We start from the raw sequence: 23,852 nt of genomic DNA, 5'->3' as shown, positions 1-23,852 counted from the left end.
GCAGCCGGGTGCTGAGCGGGCTGCTGGGGGCAGGTGCAGAGCTGGGATGTGGAGAGGCTGTTTCCAGAGGGGCTTCTGTGGAGACAGAGGTCTTGGAGGTGGTGCTGATGGACATGCGGCCGTGGTCTTGTGCGTGGTCACAGGTGGCCCAGTGTGTGGCACAGTTGACTGTTCATGGGTGAAGACTGCCGGGAAGAAAACAGGTCATTTGAGGATGAAGACAAGAGTAGGAAATGGAAGTGGTCAGAGGACTCAGACTGTGGAGAGAATTCAAAATGGAATGCCAATGCTGCACTGAGTATTTATGGGAAAAATGGGTTTGTGATTCTTCATCACAAGCCACTGTTTGACTTCTGTCCTAAAAAGGGAGGAAATGGTTATAGTAGCTTCCAACAGTCAAGATCCCAGGACCTGTTCTTAGGAGAGCACCCTGTCCGGATATGCATGTCTCCATTTAATAACAAGGAGAGCATAACTCAGTATCATTTAAGACAGGAATGCTCCATGGGAAAGACAACTGCCCAAGAGCCATATCCAAGTAATATGATACTACTGTTCCAAATCAGAAGGGGGAATGGGCAGCAAAATCTGAAACAAGTCTGCAAGAAACCTGTGTGGCTGGAAAGGGCGAGTGGAAAAGGGAGAGCAGAGGGAAGCACCGGGATGGGTAAGACCGACACTTACCAGGCTGTGAGGAGCTGAGCCTTGTTGAGGACACAGTTGAGGAAGGAGAAGAAGCAGGTGATGGCAGTGTGCTGGTTTTGGCTGTGGTGGGTGCAGAGGACTCTGTGACAGGAGACTCCTTTGCAGCACTGGTTGTTGGGGAAGCAGCCTTGGGCCTCAGGGTTGTGGGTGTGGGCCTGGGGCTGGTGCTGGGAGCTGCTGTGGAGGAGGCTGTGGAAGTGGTGGCAGTGGATGGCAGCCGGGTGCTGAGTGGGCTGCTGGGGGCAGGTGCAGAGCTGGGATGTGGAGATTCCAGAGGCACTTCTGTGCTGCTTGGTGAGCTGGCTTCTGTGGAGACAGAGGTCTTGGAGGTGGTGCTGATGGAGGTGGCGGCTGTGGTCTTGTGTGTGGTCACAGGTGGCCCAGTGTGTGGCACAGTTGACAGTTTGTGGGTAATGGCTGCCAGGAGGGAAGCACAGATCAATTTTATATTGCTGGCTTATTGGAATTTGGGTGATGTTGACTTTTTTCTTTTGGAGGTTTTTGTGCTCAGTTATGAGCATGGATGGGAGACCTAGTTCCCACTAAATCTGGTTGATTTTGGCTTTTTTTTTTTTCCAGGTAATAAAGGTGTCTGTTATCTTAAATATATTCCATCTTCTCCTGCTTCTCTTTCATAAGTGCCTGTTGTTTAGTATTTTGAAGGTTGATCTGTAGTAATTTATCTCATCTCCTTCTTCCTGGAACAGTTGAGTTGGGAAGAAGTATCACTTGTTTACTGGTAGTTTAAAACTGGCTTGCTGCAGACTTCTCTGGGTGGGATCTATGGGAGGGCCATGGCTTCTGAAGGGATATGGATACATTGGCCAGGGATGACTCTTATCTCTTTCATGACCAGAGCACTCACCTGTTACTACTTTAGTAGTTGGTGTCTTAGCTCTGGTTGGCTCCCTTGCTACAAAGAAAGGGATGAGAGAAAAGAATGATTGAGTCTTGGGAAGGATTCTAGACAAAGCATGTTGTGGCATCTTCCCAAAGGAGGATCATCACTAAGACAAATCTGGCATCTGGGTCTAAGTGTACACTCAACTCCAGGCTAAAGTTCTTTCACTTTCTTGCCCACCCTCCTGTGGTGACTCTTGCACTCAGGGTCAGCATTGGTCCACGAGGATATATTTGCTGAATAGCATTTTTCATGAATGTGCCAGGGCCTTGGCATCCTTTGGCTGGAGATGATGCCTTGGGTTATGCCTCTCACTCAAAACTGTCCTGAGCTGTAAATTTGAGATGTGTTTCCAGTTTCCCTGCCTTTTGTTCACCCCTGCCCCACTGTGCATTCTCAGGGCAGCACTGTAAGAAGAGAGAGGTGTTTTAGCTTGTATCTGGTAGCTATAGGGCAGGAACTCATGGATGCCTGCATCCTCAGTAGAGATCTGTGCCCCAGAGCCAAAGCCCTGAAGTTGCAGGGAGAGGGATACAGTCAGGGTCATGTGTGGGTCAGGCCCAGGACCTGATGGTGTTCCATGGCAATAGCAGGGGGAATTGAGAACGAGTACCAAAACTGAAGCCTTTGTGGGATGTGCTGCTTAGAAGAGAGGGGTGCGAGCTGGAAGAAACAGGCAGAGCAGCAAGAAGGGCAGGAGGGAGCCTTACCAGGATTTGATGTTTCCAGCTGGGTTGAGGAGAAGGAAGAAGTAGATGAGGCTGAAGTGACAGGCAAAGAGCTGGAGCTTGGAAATGTCCTTGTCAGTGGAAATTCTGGGCTGGTGGCAGGGCTGGTCTCTCTTGGGACAGAGGTGCTGCTGGTGGATGTGGCAGGGGTAATCTGTGTCTGTGTCATGAGGTGCTGCACAGGCTGTATCAATGTTGTTCTTAAGCGGGTGACAACTGCACAGAAAAAAGCACAAGTTCATAGAGGGTGGGTCTGAAGGGTGCCTCTGACAATTTGACATTCCCTGCCTTTTTCTGAAGCTCCTGAGGAAATAAGAGCCTTGTTAAATGCACATGTTTCCCTTCCAAAGTATTCCAAACAGGGCAAGACCATCATTTGGAAAAGCTGAGGTAAGTGAAGCAGAGTCTTAGGCCAAGGGCATCTCTCTAGTCCCTTTTACTCACCTTCTGGGTAGTGCAGAGTGGTTGCTTCGGTTCCCTCACTCTCTGCTGTGAAAGAATGAATATTAGTAATGGTTGGGAGCTGGTAAGGTTCCTAGAGGAAGCTGTAATTGCTTGCACAAGAAGACCCAGATAAAAGCACCCCAACAGTACTTTGTGGGAGAAACCTGGATTTGGGAAAGAGTGTACAGCTGCCCTCCCACTACAGTAGGCTTCCCACCACACATTGCCCAGCCTGTAAGTTGCTAATGCAGCAATTCATGTTGTCAAACAGCCTCAGAGGAGACCGTCCTTGTTTGTATATTGAGTGTCAGACATTCAAAAAGGTTAATATTTTTGGGAAGAGTATTTCTTACAATGAAATATAGGGGTAGGGGGAATATATATTTTGTGGTCTGTGAGTTTTCAAGAACTTGCTTTGAGGCATAGAGAGATTTGGCTAAATGGGGAGGAAGTGTTGGAAGAGAAATGTTAACTTTAACATCATATTTGGAGGTCAGATGCTTGCTCCATTGGCAAGATAAATTTCCATTTTAATCACAATTCTTGTCCATGTCCTTTCCTTTCTGTTAGCAATGTTAAGAGCACTAGTAAGAATGCTTGGCTTTTTTAATAAGGAGTACATTGACATATGCCTTGTGAGTGATGGCTTCACCTGACATGTAAGGAAGTGCTATTTACCTGTTGTTGTTAGTTTAGGCTGGCTGAAAGTTGTGCTCTGAGTTGTGGTTTGAGTAGGTATTGAGGAGGTTGCTGTTTCCCTTCTGGTGGTGGTCTTGAAGGGTGGTGAGGTGACCTCTACTTGTTCTGTCTCAGTTGAAGCAGTGGTTGATGAGGCAGAGGGCGATGAGGGAACAGACTTCGGTGTAGTGGCCATGGTTCTTTTCACTGAGGTAGTTATGGAAGGGGTAGTGATGGTTGTAGTCATGTTTGGTGTGGTAAAAATTGATGTTGTATGTTCTTTTGGAGTAAAGGTAAAAATACAATGTGAGTAACCAATTCATAGAAAAATTAAAACCAGATAAATTATAAAGGAGATATTCGTATTTTAGAGATAATTTTTTATTTTTCAAATATTTTTAGTATGACTGTTGTATTCATGTTTTCATAAGCTTACCAAATATTTCTGAGCTTATATTTGTTTTCTGTTGTCTCATGTCTGTCTGTGTTCTCATTTTCTGTATTTTTCTGTCTTAGATTTGTTTAATACATTAGCTTTGTTGTCACCTTGGCTAAAGTCCATATGGGCTTTGTCCACTGGCTTTTATTATGTTCCAAATCAGCCACACTTGCAGCTTTATGCAATTTGTATTGAAAAGCTGAATAACATCATACTATAGACTGTCCTTGCCTCAGTGCACAAATCATCTATCAAAATGTCAGCTTTTGTGTGTTTTGACTCCTTTGGGACCTATTTTTACCTCTGCTTTCCCTGACAGCCACGGTCCAAGATGGTTTATTAGCTGAAGTGCATGTTGGTATGAGGCTAAATGAGGCTCCACATTTAGCCTCATACCAACATACCAACAAACCACAGAATCAGAAAGTAATTTATGCTGGCAGAGTCATCCTCCAGAGAACAGGACTTTAGAAGCCTAGATAAAGATGCTACACTGATACCTGTGTGACTCGGCTTTGGGGCATGCTTACATTATTCAGAGTCAATAGATTGGGTGCTCCTTGAACTCCATAAATGAACCAGTGGAAAAGAGGCTGAAGCTGAGCTAATAAACCCAACTGGAGCTGGGCTTGCTCGCTGCTTATAGAACTTCTAATTGTCTTTCTCAGATGACTCAGTTTTTGGTTGCATTTTTAACCTAATGCCTGTATCCTATATCTTTTTATGCACTTTCAATCTGTGCACTTTTCAACCAGAAAATTTCTGGTTTACAAACTCCTTTCTGGAAGCCTGCTTTGCCTGCTTCATTATTTGGAGTCTAATGCTTGTATGATGTGTGAATTTGAAATGCATTCCGAGGAACGGTATCTCAATGATGTACAGTTTAGAACAAGTTTATAATAATTTATTTTAACACTAAAAACCTACCAGTAGTTGACTTTATTGTGACAAGAGGCTGTGAGGGTGAAGTTCTTGGAACTGTAATTTTTGCAGTTATTGTTGGATTTGTAGTCTGAGGTGATACAGTTGTTGGAGAAGAAGTAGTAGGTACTGTTAGAAGTGTGCTTGTGGTAGAGCTTCTTGTTACTTTAGGCTGCACTGTTGTTACTAAGAGAAAAAAAATCAAAATTAAAAGATGAGAAATAGTCCTCAATAATCGACTGATAACATATCTATATTAATGGAATTTTTCTAAAGTAAAACAAATGATTTTTATAGCTATTAGCAGTAGCTACTATTAAAACCCATTACCTTTCAGATTAAACCTTGAAGAGCTGTTATCCATTGCTTCCTTTGCTATTATGTGCAGTAAATACATTAAATAGGTATTCCTGGAGATGCTTTATACCCTTTTCTTCACTTTAAAGTGAATTTGGCCTAAACATTTGTTCATATCAGCAGAGATGGAACAATATTCCAATCCTATATCAAATAGTATCCGTGATTTTATTTTTCACACAACCCACAGTATAAAGTTTTCCAATATCATCTGTCTTGAGAGAAATTAGTGGAATTTCTAACAAATTTAAGATCAAGATATGTAGATTCTTTTCCTGTATCAGGCTATAGGGATTTGGTATAGTCAGTCACACATTTCCATCAAGCCTTTCTTCAATTGTTGAAGTGTTATATGGCCAGTCCCTGGTAAGATTTGGTATAAACTTATGTGACATCCTTTTTATCATAGAATCATAGAATGACTTGGGGTTGCTTAGACCATTAAGGACAATCTAAGCCACTCCCTCTGCAACGAGCAGAGATGTGTTCAACTAGATCATGTTGCTCAAATGCCTCTCCAGCCTTAATTGAATGCTTCCAGGTAAGGGGATTCAACAATTTCTCCAGGCAACATCTTCCAGTGTTTTACCAGCCTCATCACAAACAATTTCTTCCTTATATCTAGTCTGAATTGACTCTCTTCTGATTTAAAACCATTACCCCTTGTCCCACCAGAATAGGCCCTACTTAAAAAAGTCTGTCTCCATCTTTCTTATAAGCCCCATTCTAGTACTGAAAAGCCACAAAGAGCTCTCCATAGATCTTTCTCCTCCCCATGCTGAACAACCCCACATCTCAGCCTTTGCTCACAGGAGAGGTGTTCCAGCCCTCTGGTCATTTTTGTGGCCTTCCTCTGTCTTTCTTGAATTAAAGATTGCAGAGCTGGACACAGCATTCCAGGTGGGCTCTCATCAGAGCAGAGGGGCACAGTGCCCTCTCTTGCCCTGCTGGCTATGCAGCTTTTGATGAAGCCCAGGATATTATGGTACCAGGGTATTTTTCATAATTTCACCTTATGCATATGAAACTGATAATGCCACTATATCACACAGAAAAGGACATTATTGATTTCATAAACACTTATCAGGACATAATATCAGTGTGTAAGTTACACAGTTGGTCAACTCTGTAAACTAACCTGGTGAAGATGAAGATGGTTTGGGTGTGGTGGTAACGTTTACTTGTCCTGTTACATAAAGGCAAAACAGGTTATATTTGTGAATAAAAACATAATAAAATATCACAGATAAGGTAAATCTCACTGGATTGGATTCCAAGAACTGTGCTAATTACTGAGCTATTCCTGAAAGTATTTAATCTTACATATTTCAGTGGTCAAATTCACATCAAAGGACTTAATTACAAAGAAATCAATACATCTCATTATTATAATGAACACTAGTAAGTTTTTCTTATCTTTCTTATGACTTTTATGGCTAAGGGCACCTCAGTTTTCAGGGATGGTGAAACATGGTTTTGTACGTAAGGGAGATCACTGGCTGAGATCCTGGTTACCCAAGGCAGAATTTTATAATGAGAATTTTCTTCTTAAGGTTTTTTTACATCTGCATGAAAATCCAAACTGTCCAGCTAGAGTCTATCCAAAACCTTATTTATTAATATAGGTTTTCATGGAAATAAGGCATATGGTAATAAACCTCAAGTTAATTAAAAAAAATCTAGAAAGATATTTATTGAGTCCAATAACTAAATCTGCTTTTCTGCCACGTTTCCCATTTTTTCTTGTGAAATGTGTTGAATACCTCTGAGACTCACAGCTCTGCTGGGCATCTGCCTCACACAGATTAGAACACCAGTACTATGTTTTACAAGCAGTATAGTAGTGGGTTTATTTTGAGAGGAAGTTGTGTTTAGATGAACACTCATTTATGGAGAGATACTATAAAAATATCTTCTCTGAGTCTGTGCAAAAGTTGTAGTATGGTTTTCAAGTTACTGTGGAGAAAGAAATGCTGCTTACCACATGGCATGCACCTTTCTTCTTCATGGTCAAAGTATTCATCATGAGAGCAGTTGTAACAGCCTGAAGAAAGAGGAAGAGAAGTTTGTTTTACATTTCTCAGAGAAAGGCATTTAATTTACACTATTTATAATTGAATATTTCTGTTATTAAAGAATAGTATCAAGTTCAACATCATCTATTCAGCTAAGTATTTCCAATGTTATCCTCAGAACGAGCAGAAGGAGGTTTTGTCTATGTAGGAATTTGTTTAGTTTCTCCAGCTATATCCACTTGTTTAATAAAAATATTAATTTCTCTCCCCATGTTTTCTTCCTTAAGTACAGTACATTCTTTTTGATTTGGTGCAAGTCAGAATTTCTCTTCCAGACAGGCTGAGCTTGATATAAAGCTGGATATAGTACATCTACTGAATTGATTATGTATTTAAAACACTACTAGTAAGGGAAATATCAGCAAAACTTCTTCAAAAAATAACATCAATTAGATTATCATTATTTAACTGTGGCATGACTGATTAAAAAAAAAAACAGCACTGAAAACAATTATGTAACTGTATCCTGGTTTACAGTAGTAGAGGTTATTACCTTCAATATTGACATATTTGTAGTTTTGATTTGGACAGTTACAAGGCCTGTAGTGCCAGGTGCATTTGTCATCGTTGTAGCCATGGGAAAAAGCATCATCAATTCCTTTTCTTTTATGAGAATTGTAATACTCACAATAGACAGCTAAAGAAAGGACAAGCAAGAGAGAAGATTTTTCTTTTTCAAATTAATGGCATGATACTTCCAAAGTACTAGAAGGAAGACAAAATTAATTAACAGTTGGAATAGAAAAAACCTTCATGGCAGTGATTAGCTTCTGATGTAAATATATATTTTAATTCATGGAAGTCAGTTTCTCTTTTGCAAGTACAGTATGCTGACACTTCCACAACTTTTCATACAAATTTTTTTAAATGTGGAAAGAAATACATCAAAGATGACAACTCTAACACTGATTTATAGCATGTTCATCCTCTTTTTCCTTTGTATTTGCTGTTTTGGAACACCTTGATGTCATTTTCCTGTTTTACAGTGTTCCAGCCAACACAGCTGTCTACATTCTATTGACATCCACACAGAAATTTATTTCATCATAGCTCAAATGAAACATTTTTTTTACAATTTCATGCTTTCTTTTCTGGCAAACTCACAGTGCACTATACACTGATTGCAGAAGAAACAATCTGCTTTCTGTGAGCATATTATTTTCGCTCTCATTATTCCTTGGTAAAAAGAGTTAAAATATTTTGGTAAAGTACAAATTTCAAAACCCAGGTGACTGAGGTTAACTCTTTGCCCACAGACAAAATGCAAACTTTGAGGTAGTTATTATAAGTTTCCTATGTTGCCAAATGAATATATTGACAGTAAAAATCTCTTAAACCTCTTTAAGGAGAGCTTAAGAAAACTCACGACAGAACTCTGGGGTCCTCCAGTCAATGCAGATGCCTTTTTCCAAGCATGCCATGGCATAAACTGCGATGGCGTCACACATGCACTGACAGTCCCCTCCAATGTCACACCCACAGGAGTCTCGGACACAGGCCTCGTAGTAGGGCATCCGATTCACCTGCATGGCAAAAGGAAGGGATTCATTTTCATTTTTCATTACTCTATGTATATGTGTAGCCACTGCAGCATTATCCACATTTCTCACTGGTTTTCACCACCTGAAATTGCATTGATCAATATCAGGCATCACCAACAGACTGATTAATTCCTGATTCTTAAGTCTTCATTCTTTTTTCCCTCTTGTAGTTTCAACTAATCAGTTAATAGCATACTTAGAATTTGTGTTCACAAAAGGGCAGGTGAAGTGCAAATTAAGAAAAAAAAGAAATTAACATAAATGTGAGCCATAAACATTTTTATATATATTTTATTGAAATATTTTGCCAAACAAAAAATCACCTGTTGGAGCGTGAGCATTTGGAAGAATATGGATTATGCCTATAAATAAAAAAAAAAGAGCAAATAAATTCTTACCTTATTGTGACAGGCAGAAAAAACATGGCTGTTGATGATGGAACATGTCTTTTCTGCCCATGCTTTACGATAAGGGTTCTTGCTACAGGGGTCCACTACAAAGTACACATCCCCACAGAGAGGATTCTCTTTCCAAGAGTTGACAAATTCCAGCTCGTTTGATGCCACATACTTGCTTCGAGTTTCAAAGTCGTCCTTCATGTTGCCATTATAGTTACCACACAAACCACAGATTGTTTCCTAGATTCAATGAAAGCACCAATATCAATTCAGCAAGTTACAATTCTCACCTTTCCTTTTGGTCACTGACTGTTTCCTGTGCTTTAGGAGTGAATGTCATCTACAAATACTCTCTCATAACATACTTGTGCATGGGTTTCTCCTCTAAACTGCAAACTGTCACCACATTCAAATGTGCAGTTACATAAATTACAAACACTTAGCTCAAAAATTTCCTGAATGCAGTATAGAAATCTCTTAAATTTAGCCTCTTGTGAAGTTTTCTGCTCTTCTGGAGATAATGATAAAAATGAAATTGCTGGCAGCATTTCTGGAAAATGTTTGCCATCACAGAAATTCAAGGCAACCATGATCAAATGCTCAATTTGAATGGAGGGACACTTAAAGGAAATTATTCTGCAATACCTGCGTTTCTCTGGAGATCTTGATGAAGAAGTTCATGTGCTTATTCCAAATAAGGGTCATGTTGTATTTTCCTGGGATAATGATATCAAACATCAGGTGAAGGGCATTCTTTTTCACTTTATATCTTATACCAGGATTTTCCCCAGAAATAGCGAAGGTTTCATCTCTCAGTATGATTGTCAGATTCTGGAAGAAAATTTATCTGAAAGTTACAACTTATCAAGTTTCAGTATTTCCCTTGCTGAAGTTCAGCTGCGGTGATACTGCAGCAGGAAAACATTATTTTTTGATTGAGCAATTCACTGCAGAGTAAACTTCAAAATTTCCTGGCTTCTACATAGACAAGATTCTTGGAGAATGAAACACAACATAAGAATTAAAAAAAACCCAAACAAACAGCTATGGCACTTCCTACTAAAACTAAGGCTCTATGTTTAGCACATAATTTCACTTACAAGACCTTTCTCTTAAGATACAGTTGAAGCTTCCAAAAAATGAAGAAAACATGGTCTTAAAATCTATTCAGCTGGATAATGACAGAAAAAAGAGCTTACCCCAAGGTAAATGCTGATGGACCTGGAGCATGTAACTCCTGATTTCCCACAGATGACATTCTCAGTAACAATTTTGAAAGAGGAAATGGGTCTGTTAACACTGCAGCCATCCTAAAAAAAAAAACCCAAAACAAACCACAAGAAGCACAAAGGCTCAATAGACTGTGCCTGAAGTCTTCCAACTTAAAACATAAAAGTATAAGAAAATACAGGATGCTTAAAATGTCATAAGTAATTCTGTTTTAGGAGGTGATGACCTCTGCTTTGCTGGTCAAACTGATATAACATTCCTAAGACATATCTATCTGGTACAGAATACAATGACTATTTAAACATATTTTTTTGAAATCTAAAATTGGTTATAATTGCATAAAAATTATGGTTTTTAGAAGTAAAATATTTTCATTCTCAGCATTGAAATAAACATATAGTGGTTATAAAGATTCAAGGTGCTGTATCGTTTATTGATGCATCCTAGCACATTTTTATTAGTCTCTTAAATCCAGCTATTTCTTGATGGTACTGCAATAACCAGAAAGAAGCAGGTTACCATAGCTAATATGTATTCACAGTTGCCATCAAACACAAAACGCTGTCCATCAAAGGTGGTGATGTGGCCTTCTCCATACAGATTACAGGTGGAGGAACACCTTGTTTTCTGAACACATTTCCATTTGCCTTTTGTGCAAGTGCTGGGAGTGAGAACAGAAACCACACTCAGATTTCAAAGAAATGCCATCTTCACCTGCTTGTTTTTATATAGATCCACTTTTTTCGATAACATATTCAATTAATTGACTTATGTACACTAAGGCCAAGTTACAGTTAATATAAGAAACAGAATTAAAATTTATGGACTTCCAAGAAAATGAATTAATAATAAAGAAAAAACCTTTTTGTACTTTTGTACTTTTTGTATTTTTGTACTTTTTTCATGAAAGAAATAGTATATGAAACCCATTTATTTTTGCTCTTAACGAGATCAGAAGTCACTGCTCTGTGTAGTTTGGGGAGTTTTTTGTTTGTGGGTTTTTTTAAAATAATAAATTAGTAACTGGAAAGGGAATAAAGTACTTTGAGAATGCTGCTAAAGAGATGGGAATCTTTTTTGGGGAAATTGCTTTTACGTACAGAAAAGAAGAAAAATTTTGCCCTCATAATTTACTTAAGTGGATTGTTAATAAGACTTGACTTTATATCATTTAAAGTCACAGGCCCTACTGATGCCTTTATTCCTGAACATACATCAGGCAGAAATTATCCCTGAAGCTGGTACAATGACTCTTATCTATACATATATTTTCAAATGTTAAGCTTCTCTCTCTTGTTAATCCCTGTACTGTGTCATGGTATTTCTCCCTTTCAGTTGTTGCCATTTCCTACTCTCCAGTCAGTTAAACACTTATTTTATGTGACTGTACACTTCAGTGAAACAGAGGATCTGCAATGGAAAACCCTGTGAATTCTTACCAGATCTCACATTCTGTGTGGATTTGTTCACCTCTTCCATAAGCAAGGCCACCATATTCACATGGACACTCCTCAGCTGGCACACACCTGCCATCGAGATTTTCATAGAGGCCATCAGCACAGACACAGCCTGATTCACACTTTGTGGGTATCTGGGAAAGGCCAACAGATTGCAAAGCAAAAAGAATATAATGTGAGATGCATTTTATCCTGGATGTGAATGATGTCAAGAGTGAACCTGTGCTAAATTCTGTTTGGGCTTGATTTTAATTCTGTGCTGTTCCTTGTATTAATATACTGTCAGTTGAACTAGTTTCACTGAAGCTGTAACACATACTTGTGGTCTGAGATACTAAACATACCTAAAGACTCTGAAAAATATATCTTCCATCACTACCAGTCTTTCAGAAAAAGTAAAAAACAAAATATTCTGCATATCAAGGAAGCTTATTCTTCCAATTAGTCTGTTTCCTTAATATAAGAAAACCCTATCAGGACAGCCCAGATCTGGCTGTCAGATCACCTAGCTGAGGTCTCCTGAATTCTGTAACCAACAGCAGCTGAGAGTTGAGAAAAAATAGAACAGGAAGCATAAACCCCATATTTCCATTGACATGGAGTCACAGCTTATGGAGCCAGAGATTATAGCGATGTAGTTGAGATTCCTCAATGGATTTTTATTCTAATAGAATTTCATTCATTAATCAATGCAATGAATTTCTTTATTCAGTTCTTAAATATATGTGCAATTTTTGTGTCCACAGCCTGATATTTAACTGCATTATGCAAGAAAAAATAATTCCTTTAACTTCACTACAAGCAATGTAGTCTAGTTCTAAGTAACAACTAGAACATTCTACCTCTCTCAAAAGGATAAATATCCCAGAGCTCTGAAACTCACACATTCAATTCCAGTAGCCAGCATCTGACAGGTTGGGGCACATGCAGCTCCATACTTGTTTTCTAAATTGTCAGAACATGATATGTATTTCTTAGGAGCTTTGCAGTTTTCTAGGAAAAAGGAAGAAAATTAACATCGAGGAGAAATTAACACAGAAGAGAACAGCAAAGTAGTAATTTTAAAACATGAAGAACAGAAAATGTTTCTAAGTAAACAATATTAGACTCATACCTGCAGGATTTTGAGGTTTCCCTGTGCAACTTAGCCTCCCATTAACACAGTAGCTAGGAAGAAAAAAAAAAGAATGAAAATCTCTTCTAAGAAAGAAATTATGATTTTTTTGCAAAATTGTTTTATTAAAAATGTTTCATTCACATTACTACCTCCTTCCCATCTTTTGAAATGGAATATGAGTCAACTTGTCTCTTCACTTTTTGTATGATACAGTAACATCAGTTTGGAAAGCGAATGCCTATTATCACTAGTAGGCAATTGTCACTATGAGGAAGGCCTATCAAGTCATCCCAGAAGTTTGTATATAGCTAAGTGCTATTCTATAATAATCAGATCCCACCTATTATTTTTTATTTTTCTCTGTAACATTTCCAAGCTGAAGGTAAGTAAAATGTTTGCTGTTCAGTTAGAATATCTGTAGTTTAGAAAAGGGAAAAAGAGATGTCTTGAAAAATAAATTTATGCTATTAAAAATAAAGGAGACTGTATTGGTTTGTGCTGGAATGGAGTTGATTTTCTTTTTAGCAGCTCAGTGGTGCTGTGTTTTGGATTTGTGACCAAAACATTGTTGATAACACAATGTTGTTTTAGCTGGTGCTGAACAGTGTCCCAGCATTCTTGTTCCTCCAGCTGCCCTGCCAGGGAAGAGGTTGAGAAGCAAAGTATTTTCATTCAGAGTGGAAGCGGGGAGGGAACACAGCCAGGACAGCTGAACCCACTGACCAAAGAAAGATTCCATACTATACCACATCAAGCTCAGCAATAAAAGCACAGGTAAAGAAGGAAGAAGGAGGGATGTTCTGAGTTACAGCACTCATCTTCCCAACAAACCATTATGCATGGCAAATTCATATTTTCCTGGAAATGTCTGAATGGCTGCCTGGTGACAGGAAGTTCTGAATCAATTCCTTACTTAGCTTTCATTGTTAACGGTGCTTTGCTTATTAAATAAGCTTTTTGCTTATTATTAATAAAGAAATTGAGTAAACTGTCTATATCTCTACCCAGAAGGTTTCTTGCTGTTGTCCTTCTGATTCTCCTCCACATTTTGCTGGAATGAGTAAGTAGCTGTGTGGTGCTTGTCTGCTTACTGCAGTTGACCCTTGACAAAGACATGAAGACCCCTCACCTTCATTTTCAGTTTGTTCACCTTTAAACTTGACACACTTACCAGGTGATCCCACCAGTCATTGTTGACTGGTCAGGCAGGATGTACTTTCTGTCCTCTAAGTAGCAAGGACAATGAGATTTACGAACACACTCATTCTTGTGGTTCAGGTACGTTCCTTTAGGACACTGGCAGCCTTCAATAGGAATATCAGTTGGATGGCATTCCAGGGCTCGGTTGGAGAGTGATAAGCATGTCCTGTCACATGCCTGAGTGTTGTAGCTGAATGTTTGATTGCCAGTGCAAGTAATGGCTATAAAGAAAGACAAGAGTGTATGTTAAATTTCACTTACTGATTGTCTTCCTTGTGAAAGATAATGTCCTTTTGCTTATTATGTGCTGCTTATTTTGTGTCAACAGTTTCAATGCTTAATGCTTCCTGTTGCTTCTCTTCCTGTGGATGTGGAGCTCTAGCAAAACTTATTGCAGACCAAGACTTAACAATAGCAAACTATGCAGCTGTGCAGAAGTTTTGTGCAGGTAAAATACCTTACAGCCTTTTTGTGAATCTTGGAATTTAACAATGTAAAGGGAAGCTTAGCAGAAATATCAATGTATTTTTGAGTAACAGTGAAACCCATGCCTATGTCAGAGTTGCAAAATAATAAAATAAAATCTGTAGTCAGTTTTCCCTAGTTCTTTCTCATTTTACAGGACAGCTTTATTTTTCTGGCTATTCTGTACCTTAATTATCAAGTCTTGGAAGCATCCACATGCTCCTTAAAGCATATGAATAATCTTTGTCATATAGTCTTGAAATAATAACCCTGTTGAGACAGACACTAGAAGGGTATCCAAGAGTTGGATATTTGTTACCCAACTGCAGCTCTTCTTTTTGATCACTATTTCCTCATTACTCATCTGATGGCAGAGCACTAAGAGTTGGTACAGGTACTCACTGCAATTGTCCATACTGCTCCTCCAGTTCTCAAGGATTAAACCCATGGAGCTGCATGCTCGTGCATATGATCCCAGAGCAGAACAAATATAAGGAAAGGTCTCTTCATAATTACAGGCTTGGTAGACACATCTCTGAAACCCAACACACAGAGAGTAACTTGTTACTGGGGACCAGACATTTGGAAGTGCTAAACCGTGAAGGTATTTGAAAGATGTGGATGGGACATTTAGGGATGTGGTGTAGTGGTGGACTTGGGATTGTATTTATGGTTGAACTCAATGATCTCAAAAATCTTTCCCAACCAATATGATTCTATGCTGAACTACAGAACTAAGTCACAGAAGATACATATTACTGCATAACTAAAACTGATGGAAAATATCTGAGTAATTGCATTGCTGATGTAAACAAGCTATACTTAGTACCCTAAAAAACACCTTTATTTGCTGCTTCTCATTTTTAATATTCAAAATGTTTTGTGTAGATTGGCAAGTATACTAAACTCAATTATGCACATGGTAAAATCAACACTTTGCACAGTTAAAGTTGTTGTCATGGACAACTGCAGCACGAGCAAAAATATTTTCTGATTCACAGGGATGGGACTGGTGCCTGTGACCAAACTGACTTTCAGTGCGGTGGAGACATAATTTTCAAAACACACCTGTTCCTAAGCTTCTCTGCATTGCTGATTCAATGCGTGGGACACTGTATATGAGTCCAATCTGGTTTATATTTGGACTCCCTCTGTACAACATCCATCATAATAACTTCATACCTTGTAGAAAGGAATAGGGTTCACCACAGCATGGCATTTCTCAAACACTGTACTCTTCTTGGTCAGAATGGAGCAATGAGTCTCAGCAGATATTTCTAATGAAAGTAAACAATAAACATTAAAAAGGGAAAGTTGGAGGGAAAATGGAAAAGGAAATTTTCAAAAAATTTGTTGTTTTAGTGAACTTTTGGTAATGATGCACTGAACAATAGGACAATTCCTAGCTTGTTAGCTTTCAGACTCTATTCTTGTGCAAACAGCTCAATAGAGCTTTTTTTTTTCTTTTTCACCTTTCTTTTTTTTTTAGACCAATAGCAATACAGATTTGGGAAGACAAAACCTGGATTTCAGTCTCAGTACTGCTGAGCAAGCCCAAGACACTTGTGGACATTGCAGTTTCACTAGACAACTCAAACCACTCTCATTCATCATCTCAATCCTAGATCTCTAGAATGGGATCTGATGAGCTTTCACTCAATATGTATTCTAGAAAGCAGAAATGGCTTGTTGGTGAAAGAATTTGTGAGGTTCAATCCTCAGTCTGTTTCTGTCCAGCTCTCTCATTTCCCTGGTCTGGGCTTATGGAAATGTCAGACAAAGCCAGCTGGGGAGATCAGTTACCACAGCATCATGTACTTACTGTTCAGCTGGCTCAAAGCGCAAGGGTCAGTCTCTCTCTCTAAGGCAGGATGGCAATTTCCTGCCCTCCAGGAATCTACAAACAGGGAGGCTGTCCCTTCAGTGATATCCATGCTAGTCATGAAGTCATCTGTAGTGTCTCCATTGTAATTGCCACACAAACCTGACAATATCAGAAACGCAAGGGACAGCGGAAATTAAAGAATGTGTGCACAGAGGCCTCTGTTTCCTTCTATAACAGTGAGACAATTGATTCAAAAGCTCTACATAGAGTGTCAGTGACTACTCAGGTCAAGTAGCTAGAGAATCTTGATCATGTACACATTCAGTCACTGAGCCTCGGCCTCCTCAAGTTAAGAGTGCCAGCTTTTAATCAATGACAAAATCATAGAGAAGTTTCTGTCTTGTTTTTAGAAAAAAGTGGTTTTAAGTAATGCAAAAGATAAAGGCCGTGCAACACTTTTGAAGTTGCATGTTTTCTTATGAATATTAAATGCATAATGACAAAGAATATGCATTTAGGCTTTTGTAAAAGCCAAAGCCTCTTTAATTTCCCACAATCAGAATGCAAAATACACTTGTGTGGCTAATGTTGCTGTGCAATAAACATCTCCATCTGGTGATTACCAGCTCAGAAGCTTTTTGATTCTTAGGCTCATTGTGTTTACAGTGGTCATGCACTACATTCAAAGAACTTTGCGCTCCAAGATGCAAAGACCACACAGACTTATTTGTTGCTTCTTCATTGTGTAGTATAGCACTATTGAAAAAGGCACATATAAAATACAGAACAGCATTGTGTTATGTATGAAAAATGTGACACCTCTAGTTTCTTTGATTCATTTTTAAGTTATTAGTGAAAAATCAATTCAGTTTCCAAAGCATTTTTTTTCTTTGAATCTGGAGAAGAAAATTGATTTCCTAAAAGATCAATACTAAGTTATCAAAATTATACTCCCTACATTTTCTCCTTTGCAAGGGGACTTGTTTACTTACCTAGTGTTCTGCCTTTGAATTGTGATCCAACTTTCACATAGGCCTGGAACACAGGTGAAGTTTGAACTGCAAGTTCCAGCCCAAAGTTTGTATGCATCTGAACGTACATGGAGGACTGTCTGAAAACGGTGATGTCTCCTGAAGGAACAAGCACGTTTAAAAATAGAGATGTTGGTGATACTGCAAGGTAATGATTTTAACACATATATAAATGTTCTAGCACTCTGTCTACAACTCTTCTCCCACACACAACTCTCCACAGATGAACAGATGCAGCAGGAGAGACTTTAACCTTCCTCTAAAACCCCTGGTATTAGCAACTGAAAGATTGTGAAAGATGCTGGGTTGTATAAAAAAGGAATTTAATTTAATTTGGATATCTTATATTCCCCCTATTTTTTTACCTGATCTGTAAGGCAGCCGCTTAAGTTCATCATCATCAGTAAGGAGATCATTCTGAGAAATCACAATTTTGTCCTGTAAGAAGAGGACATGGAACCAGAAGTAACTATCTTTACAGCTGGTATTTATATGTTATAAGTTAAGCAACTGTACTGCTGATGATCTACATAAAAGACAAAAAATAATTCAAGCATTTTCTCACACTATAACATACTGCTAACAAAGCTTTCACTTTGAAAATACCTTCCTGAGTTGATGTAGCAACTGAGATCTTTACTGTCTATACATGAACAGAAACATATCTTCAGTATTTATCCTCCATAATTTTTAAGTTCAAGCTACCAGCAATGATTCTGAGCATTTATTTTGCTAATTTAGTGATAAAATCCTGGATGGAACCTGTGGAGGGAATACCTACCTTTGCAGATTGGTAAATTATAGCACTAAGTGAGGTCTCAGAATGAGAATAACCAGTCTTTTCATAAACAGCCATTAGGGTTCCATTGTGTGGCAGGCTGGAACTCTGGAGGGAAATGGAAAAGAGAAGTAAAAAGAGAAGCCTATGCCAGTAAAACAATGATTTGTAGAATAAATGTGTATCTTATGAAGTCCTCAGTTTGTGTTCCAATAGAAAACCAGAGACTGTCTAAAATATATCCATTTGATATTCTGTTGAAATTACCTTCATAAGAATGTAAGTGCAAACCCCATGGAATCGATACGGTCTCGAATCAAACGTTGTAACAAAGGAGCCTCCTTCCAGTGAACACCTTCCAGGGCAGGGCAAGTCTTTGCAATTCCACTGACCCATCACACATTTACTGCAGAAAACAAGAAATTCTGTGCAAGGTTATTCTTTTCTTCATGCTCTAAAAACTAAGCTACTTCCTAGCAATGAAATACATTGTTTTTATCACTTTTCTCCTTATGTTTTCTATGCTTTGATTTTCTTTATCTACATATATCAGTTGAAGTTGCTCATTTTAATTCAAAATTGCTGAGCTATTGTATGGATTGTCAGTAAACTTTTCCAAACCGTGAATGGCGCAGCCCTTTGAAAGATTAGCCAAAATTTTTCAATTGTCTGGTAAAGGTACTTTTCATTCTCTCATGGAAGTTTCTGTTGCTACTCACCAGGTCCTACAAGCTGCTTTCATTGTCTCACCAGGAGCATATGTTTGCCCATTCAGTGTACATGGACACTGGCTAATGTGAACACATGTCCGATTCTTCGAGATATCATCAAGAACAGTTCCTGCCAAAGAAGATAAACAAAACATTTTTCCCCATCCTCACTTAGCACTACAGTTCCTACGGCTTGAGTGCTTTCTGAAATTAGCCTGAGAATACTATTCTTGCACAGCCAGTGTCCATAGTCTGAGATGTAACACGCAGGAAATTTTCTCCTAATTAAAATGAAACTGAATATTCACAAGTGAAAACAGCTTTTGACTACTTTGTCATATGAAAGCATAGTCAATTGTCCCATTTTGAAATGCAAATGAGAGTAATCATCACTATTTCTGTAATGAGTTAATCTTGAACTATTTTAAAGGGAATTTACAAAATTCCCATAAGACTGCAGAAATCCTCTGAGGCATGCTACCTCTTCCTGGTGCCTGATCAATGTATATTTAAGTAAAGAACTTTAAGCAGATGGCATACCTTTATCCCATCACAAACTACGGTCTTGTAAGGAAAATATATTCATAGCTCTGTTCATGTGAAGAGTGACCAACCATCTTGAAGGACCACAATTACTCAAGACTCCAGTTACATTATGTTACCTGAGAAAGAGCAGTTCTAGCAGCACAATGCCCTGAAATGCACAGCTAGTTCATTATTAAGCAGTCCATTCCACTTGACTGGATATGTGCAAAAAATACTTGTGTGATCCATTAAGAATATGATGAAATGATACCTTCCGGACAAAAGCAGCCATAGGTACAGTGACTGGAACAGCTGTACTCTGGGTTGGAACAGGTTTTAATACACGGAGAACCACATTCCTCATAGATTTGGTTCGCAGAACATTTTCCCACAGCTGCAACAAACAGTTGGAGTGTTAAGATTTTTAAAGTGTAAACACAGAATATTTTACCTGCTACCTAGCAAGGAAAAGACCTTCTGATTTCTGACACTAACATTCTTTTATCCTGTCTCAATGTTCATTTCATCATTAAGTATTCTTTGTTCATATATCATCATATATTCCCTCTGGCTTTCTTTAATTTTTCTTGCCCAAAAAACTGGAAGCATTTTTTCAGAAGCTTGGAGAATTGCAAACAGGTGATACTGCAGCCTAATGAAGTATCAAAAATCAGATTTTCTGCAGTACTTCAAGGTTTTGCTTCCAATCGGTCACTGTAAATAAGAAGGTTGAACATCTGAAAAAGGACTACTGAAAATCATCTTTGAAAAAAAGGAGCTATGGCAATTATTAGCAAAAAGGTTCAAAGACTTCAGGGGCTATTTAAAAGTGATTTCACTTCACTGGCTAATTTTCCAAGTACAGTAATAAGAAAACTGTTCTTTGAACAAGCAGCCTACTGTAGGAAGTTTGAGAAGTTAAACAGTTTTCACTTGGTGTATGTTTATCTGTTTTATTGTCACTGATCTAGACATAGGAGCTATGTTTTGAGCTTCCTTCTTTTTTGAGGTTCCCCTACTCTCCTTACAGCTTTATCCAAGAACACTGTTCTCTGTAGAAAATATTTTGTTTGATTAAATGGAGTAGAGACTTTTTAAAATATTCCAGTTATTATCATTATCCCTCTATTTAAGACACAGAAAAGTTAAGCACAGTCTCTCATGAATAAACCATTTGAACTTACAGCAGAAGTTTTCAGTTCTCCAGTTGAACACCATTTGGTGGGACATAGCACACTGCCTGGAATACTCTGACAGTGTAGAGCAAGTGCAATGGTTTTGTCCTGGCTCACTGCAGTCCTGCATATCAAGCTGGCAACGAATGACAAACCTATCCTTGGGCACACTGCAGGTTGGTGACACCAAATTAAGTAGCTGAGAGCAGATCACAGCCTGAATAAAAAGAGAAAGAATATTGTTCCTGGTGGTGTTTCCTTCATATGAAAATGCCAGTGGAATAACACTGCTAGTTATGATTTTCTTGTTCATTTGTTTGCTTTTCCCCCTGGAGTTATATAATGGATATTTGACTTAAAATGCATGAGAAATTCACAGATAGAAAGAAATATAAATTCACTGTACAACAGAAAGAACTTGATATATTGAAATAATTCCACTTCTCATAGCGTTGAAAATTAAGTCCCTTTCTGTGCCATCAGCCCCCCCTACACACAGGAAATGTGTTGTCTCATGGCAAACATGAGAGAATAAGTTTCATGAAAAACATCCCAGATATGAAGATCACAAAATTCATTCCTCTTTGAGCACACACTTGATGCATTTCTGTTGCCTGCATGTTTGTGTTGCCTGCCATGGGGCCTGCTGCAGTGTAAGGTCTCAAAGGTTCTCAGGCACACAGATTTTCTTTTCACTTAGAACTGTAAGTGATAGCAGTTGATGGTGGTTGTCCCTGTTATCAGCGCTGTTATCTGGCAATATGTTGTAGGCATTGTGAATATTTTCAAATCTGTACAGCTTATAGTGTCAGTTCTCCAGGTGTTAGATAAAAAGTTCTTAAAGCTTTACTGGTTTCCATGAATTTCCTGTGATGACCTGCCTGGAATTCCAGAAAGTTCTGAGCTAAATGCTGGTTGATTTTTATGAGTGATTTAAATCTAGCCTCAAAATTGCCTGTGGCCTTTTATTCAAATGTGTTTTTAATGCAAAGAACTCATTTTCTTTCTCTTATCATGCTATACAGATGTTGACTGTACCAGTTTTTTTTCATCAAAGTAATTTTTATGAAACCACTGCCTCCCTGTAGTTGATTTCTATCTATCTTGCCCCCTGCTAAGAATCATGCTTCAGAGAAGAGCCAAGATCTTTCTTACATATTTTTTGTGAGGAACAGCAGAAATTGGTATCTCCTCGGACAGGCAAATCTCTGATGGATCATCCATTTTTTGTAATGCAGCAAATTTATATGTATCCAACAATTTACCTGGAAATTAAAGAGTTATAATTTATCAGGAAAAAGACTGCATTGATTTGTTTACTTGTTGCTGTGATGTAGCAAAACTCAGAGTTTACTCTTTGAATTTTAAATGCCCTACTAGTTAATTTTCCCAATGATAACAACTGCCTCTTGTGGAAGTCAGGAAAGTGTGATCCCTACAACCTGTTTCTAAAAGATAAGAGTCCTTATCACTTGTGTGAGGAACCCATTATATTATGCTTATAGCAGATAACAGTGTGTAGCATAATCATATGAGGTATGTTGGTGCCCCATGGGACTGCTTTACTCAATTCTGAAACACAGCAATGCTATCACAGTATTCAGTTTTCACCTTGACTCACTTTAACTCGTTCTCCTCCTTGCTGAAATGTCCTTGTCTCTTACCTTCACGGACAAATTCATTCAATTCATAACCATCATAGTTCCCACACATTCCACATGTTTTCCCCATGTATTTTTTTTCAGCCAAAACCTAAAATAAAATACAACACCATATTTTAAAGGATCACCCTAAGTAAAATTATCTATACAGCAATAACTTTCTCAAACAAATTCAGTCCAAGCCCTCAATTAAAAGTGATTCTACTCATTAATTTCACTGGCTTTTTGGAGGAAGAATTTTGTAAGCAGTGGAGTCTTTTCCCAATAGGCAAATAGTGATTTTTTAAAATTAGTATTTGATAAAAATAATAAGATTTGAAGACACAGGGAATTGAGGGGGAATAACATTCTAAGGATCTAGGAAAAAAAGAAAATAATGTTGAAGCCTTGCTAATATCTTTGTTGACAGAGCACAAATTTCAGGTTTCTTCTCTTAAGAAACATAAGGTTACAGGAAGAAAATCTATTTTCAGAAGGTTATTCAGTTCTCTGTTGTTCTGGAGACTAAAATGGTAGTATTACTACTGGCTACAAATAGTGAATTATTATGAAAATCTTAGATCAGAGACATAAAACCATATAGTCAGATTAACCCAACACTACCATTTCCCCTTATATATGTGCAAATAATGCTGATAAATCTCCCAGACAATTTACTACCTCTTCTTGTTTTAGCAAACATAATCAATTTAGAATTCAGTGTATTTTGTGGCAATAATATCAAGGTCACACTGAGGAAATGTATTGGGGATTTTGAAGGGAAAACCTGAGAAGATTCTGAAAAAGGAAAGGGAAAAGAAACTGGTAGAAGAACTCAATATTTGAAACCAAAAGATGTCTCAGGGAAGCCCAATAAAAAAGACTTAACTATGGCATACAGTTTTAAGTTCTACGCAACTTTCAACAACTCTTAAGAAAAAGATTTCAGCTGCTGGAACACCCTGAGGAAAGATTAAAATGTGTGAAAGTATCCACAAATCTCAGCACTGGTGCTTTAGCTAACTGCCAATGCTGCAAGGGAAAGTAATATGCAAAGTTGATTATTTCAAGAGAAATGGATAAAGCAGGAAAAGAATAAATATCAAAATAGTAAATACATGCAAAAGCACCCATGAAGTTCAGAGAGTTCTTGCCATTCCAGTAAATTAGTGAGACTTTTCTTCTCTGTATTTTACTAACCATGAGGTAGTCATCATTGTTCCACATGACCACCAATTCCATCTCCATCATCTTGGCTACCAGGCGGATGTTGCGTCCATAAGGGGCTATTTGGATTCCATTGCTGGTGTAAGGCAACTGAATGACACTGAAATAAGGTGAGAAGAGAAACCAACCTCATAGCAAGGTTATGCAGGTATTAGTTATTTATTTTGGATATGATACACACCCAGTCTGAGTACTTGCAGCAACATGAAAACGAATTTTTTCCTTTTTAACTGTGACATTTCAAAACGCATGAAATTTTCTGTTGATTGAAAATCCACATGAGCA

General features: G+C 38.2%; 1 protein-coding gene across 1 annotated transcript in view; it reads right to left on the bottom strand.

The window, feature by feature from the left end:
• Positions 1-23,852, bottom strand: part of MUC6 (mucin 6, oligomeric mucus/gel-forming) — a 43,137-nt gene that overhangs the window by 10,395 nt on the left and 8,890 nt on the right. The window contains exons 4-33 of the mRNA XM_050974917.1: positions 23,541-23,667; positions 22,365-22,452; positions 21,856-21,965; positions 20,710-20,917; positions 19,797-19,919; positions 19,010-19,130; positions 18,558-18,696; positions 18,294-18,398; positions 17,878-17,950; positions 17,474-17,611; positions 16,479-16,640; positions 15,839-15,933; positions 15,059-15,191; positions 14,163-14,412; positions 12,989-13,041; positions 12,758-12,867; positions 11,857-12,008; positions 10,937-11,078; positions 10,387-10,497; positions 9,833-10,018; positions 9,188-9,427; positions 8,615-8,771; positions 7,742-7,885; positions 7,155-7,217; positions 6,312-6,359; positions 4,823-5,002; positions 2,779-2,820; positions 2,317-2,550; positions 1,571-1,618; positions 814-1,122 (exon numbers count right to left, since the gene is read on the bottom strand). Of these exons, the coding sequence (XP_050830874.1) occupies positions 814-1,122; positions 1,571-1,618; positions 2,317-2,550; positions 2,779-2,820; positions 4,823-5,002; positions 6,312-6,359; positions 7,155-7,217; positions 7,742-7,885; positions 8,615-8,771; positions 9,188-9,427; positions 9,833-10,018; positions 10,387-10,497; positions 10,937-11,078; positions 11,857-12,008; positions 12,758-12,867; positions 12,989-13,041; positions 14,163-14,412; positions 15,059-15,191; positions 15,839-15,933; positions 16,479-16,640; positions 17,474-17,611; positions 17,878-17,950; positions 18,294-18,398; positions 18,558-18,696; positions 19,010-19,130; positions 19,797-19,919; positions 20,710-20,917; positions 21,856-21,965; positions 22,365-22,452; positions 23,541-23,667 (4,091 nt within the window). The remainder of the gene's footprint in view (positions 1-813; positions 1,123-1,570; positions 1,619-2,316; positions 2,551-2,778; positions 2,821-4,822; positions 5,003-6,311; positions 6,360-7,154; positions 7,218-7,741; positions 7,886-8,614; positions 8,772-9,187; positions 9,428-9,832; positions 10,019-10,386; positions 10,498-10,936; positions 11,079-11,856; positions 12,009-12,757; positions 12,868-12,988; positions 13,042-14,162; positions 14,413-15,058; positions 15,192-15,838; positions 15,934-16,478; positions 16,641-17,473; positions 17,612-17,877; positions 17,951-18,293; positions 18,399-18,557; positions 18,697-19,009; positions 19,131-19,796; positions 19,920-20,709; positions 20,918-21,855; positions 21,966-22,364; positions 22,453-23,540; positions 23,668-23,852) is intronic.

Source organism: Serinus canaria, chromosome 5, assembly GCF_022539315.1.
Source record: "Serinus canaria isolate serCan28SL12 chromosome 5, serCan2020, whole genome shotgun sequence".
NCBI lineage: Eukaryota > Metazoa > Chordata > Aves > Passeriformes > Fringillidae > Serinus > Serinus canaria.
Note: the sequence above shows the minus strand (reverse complement) of the source record. Positions and strands in the feature narration are given on the sequence as shown.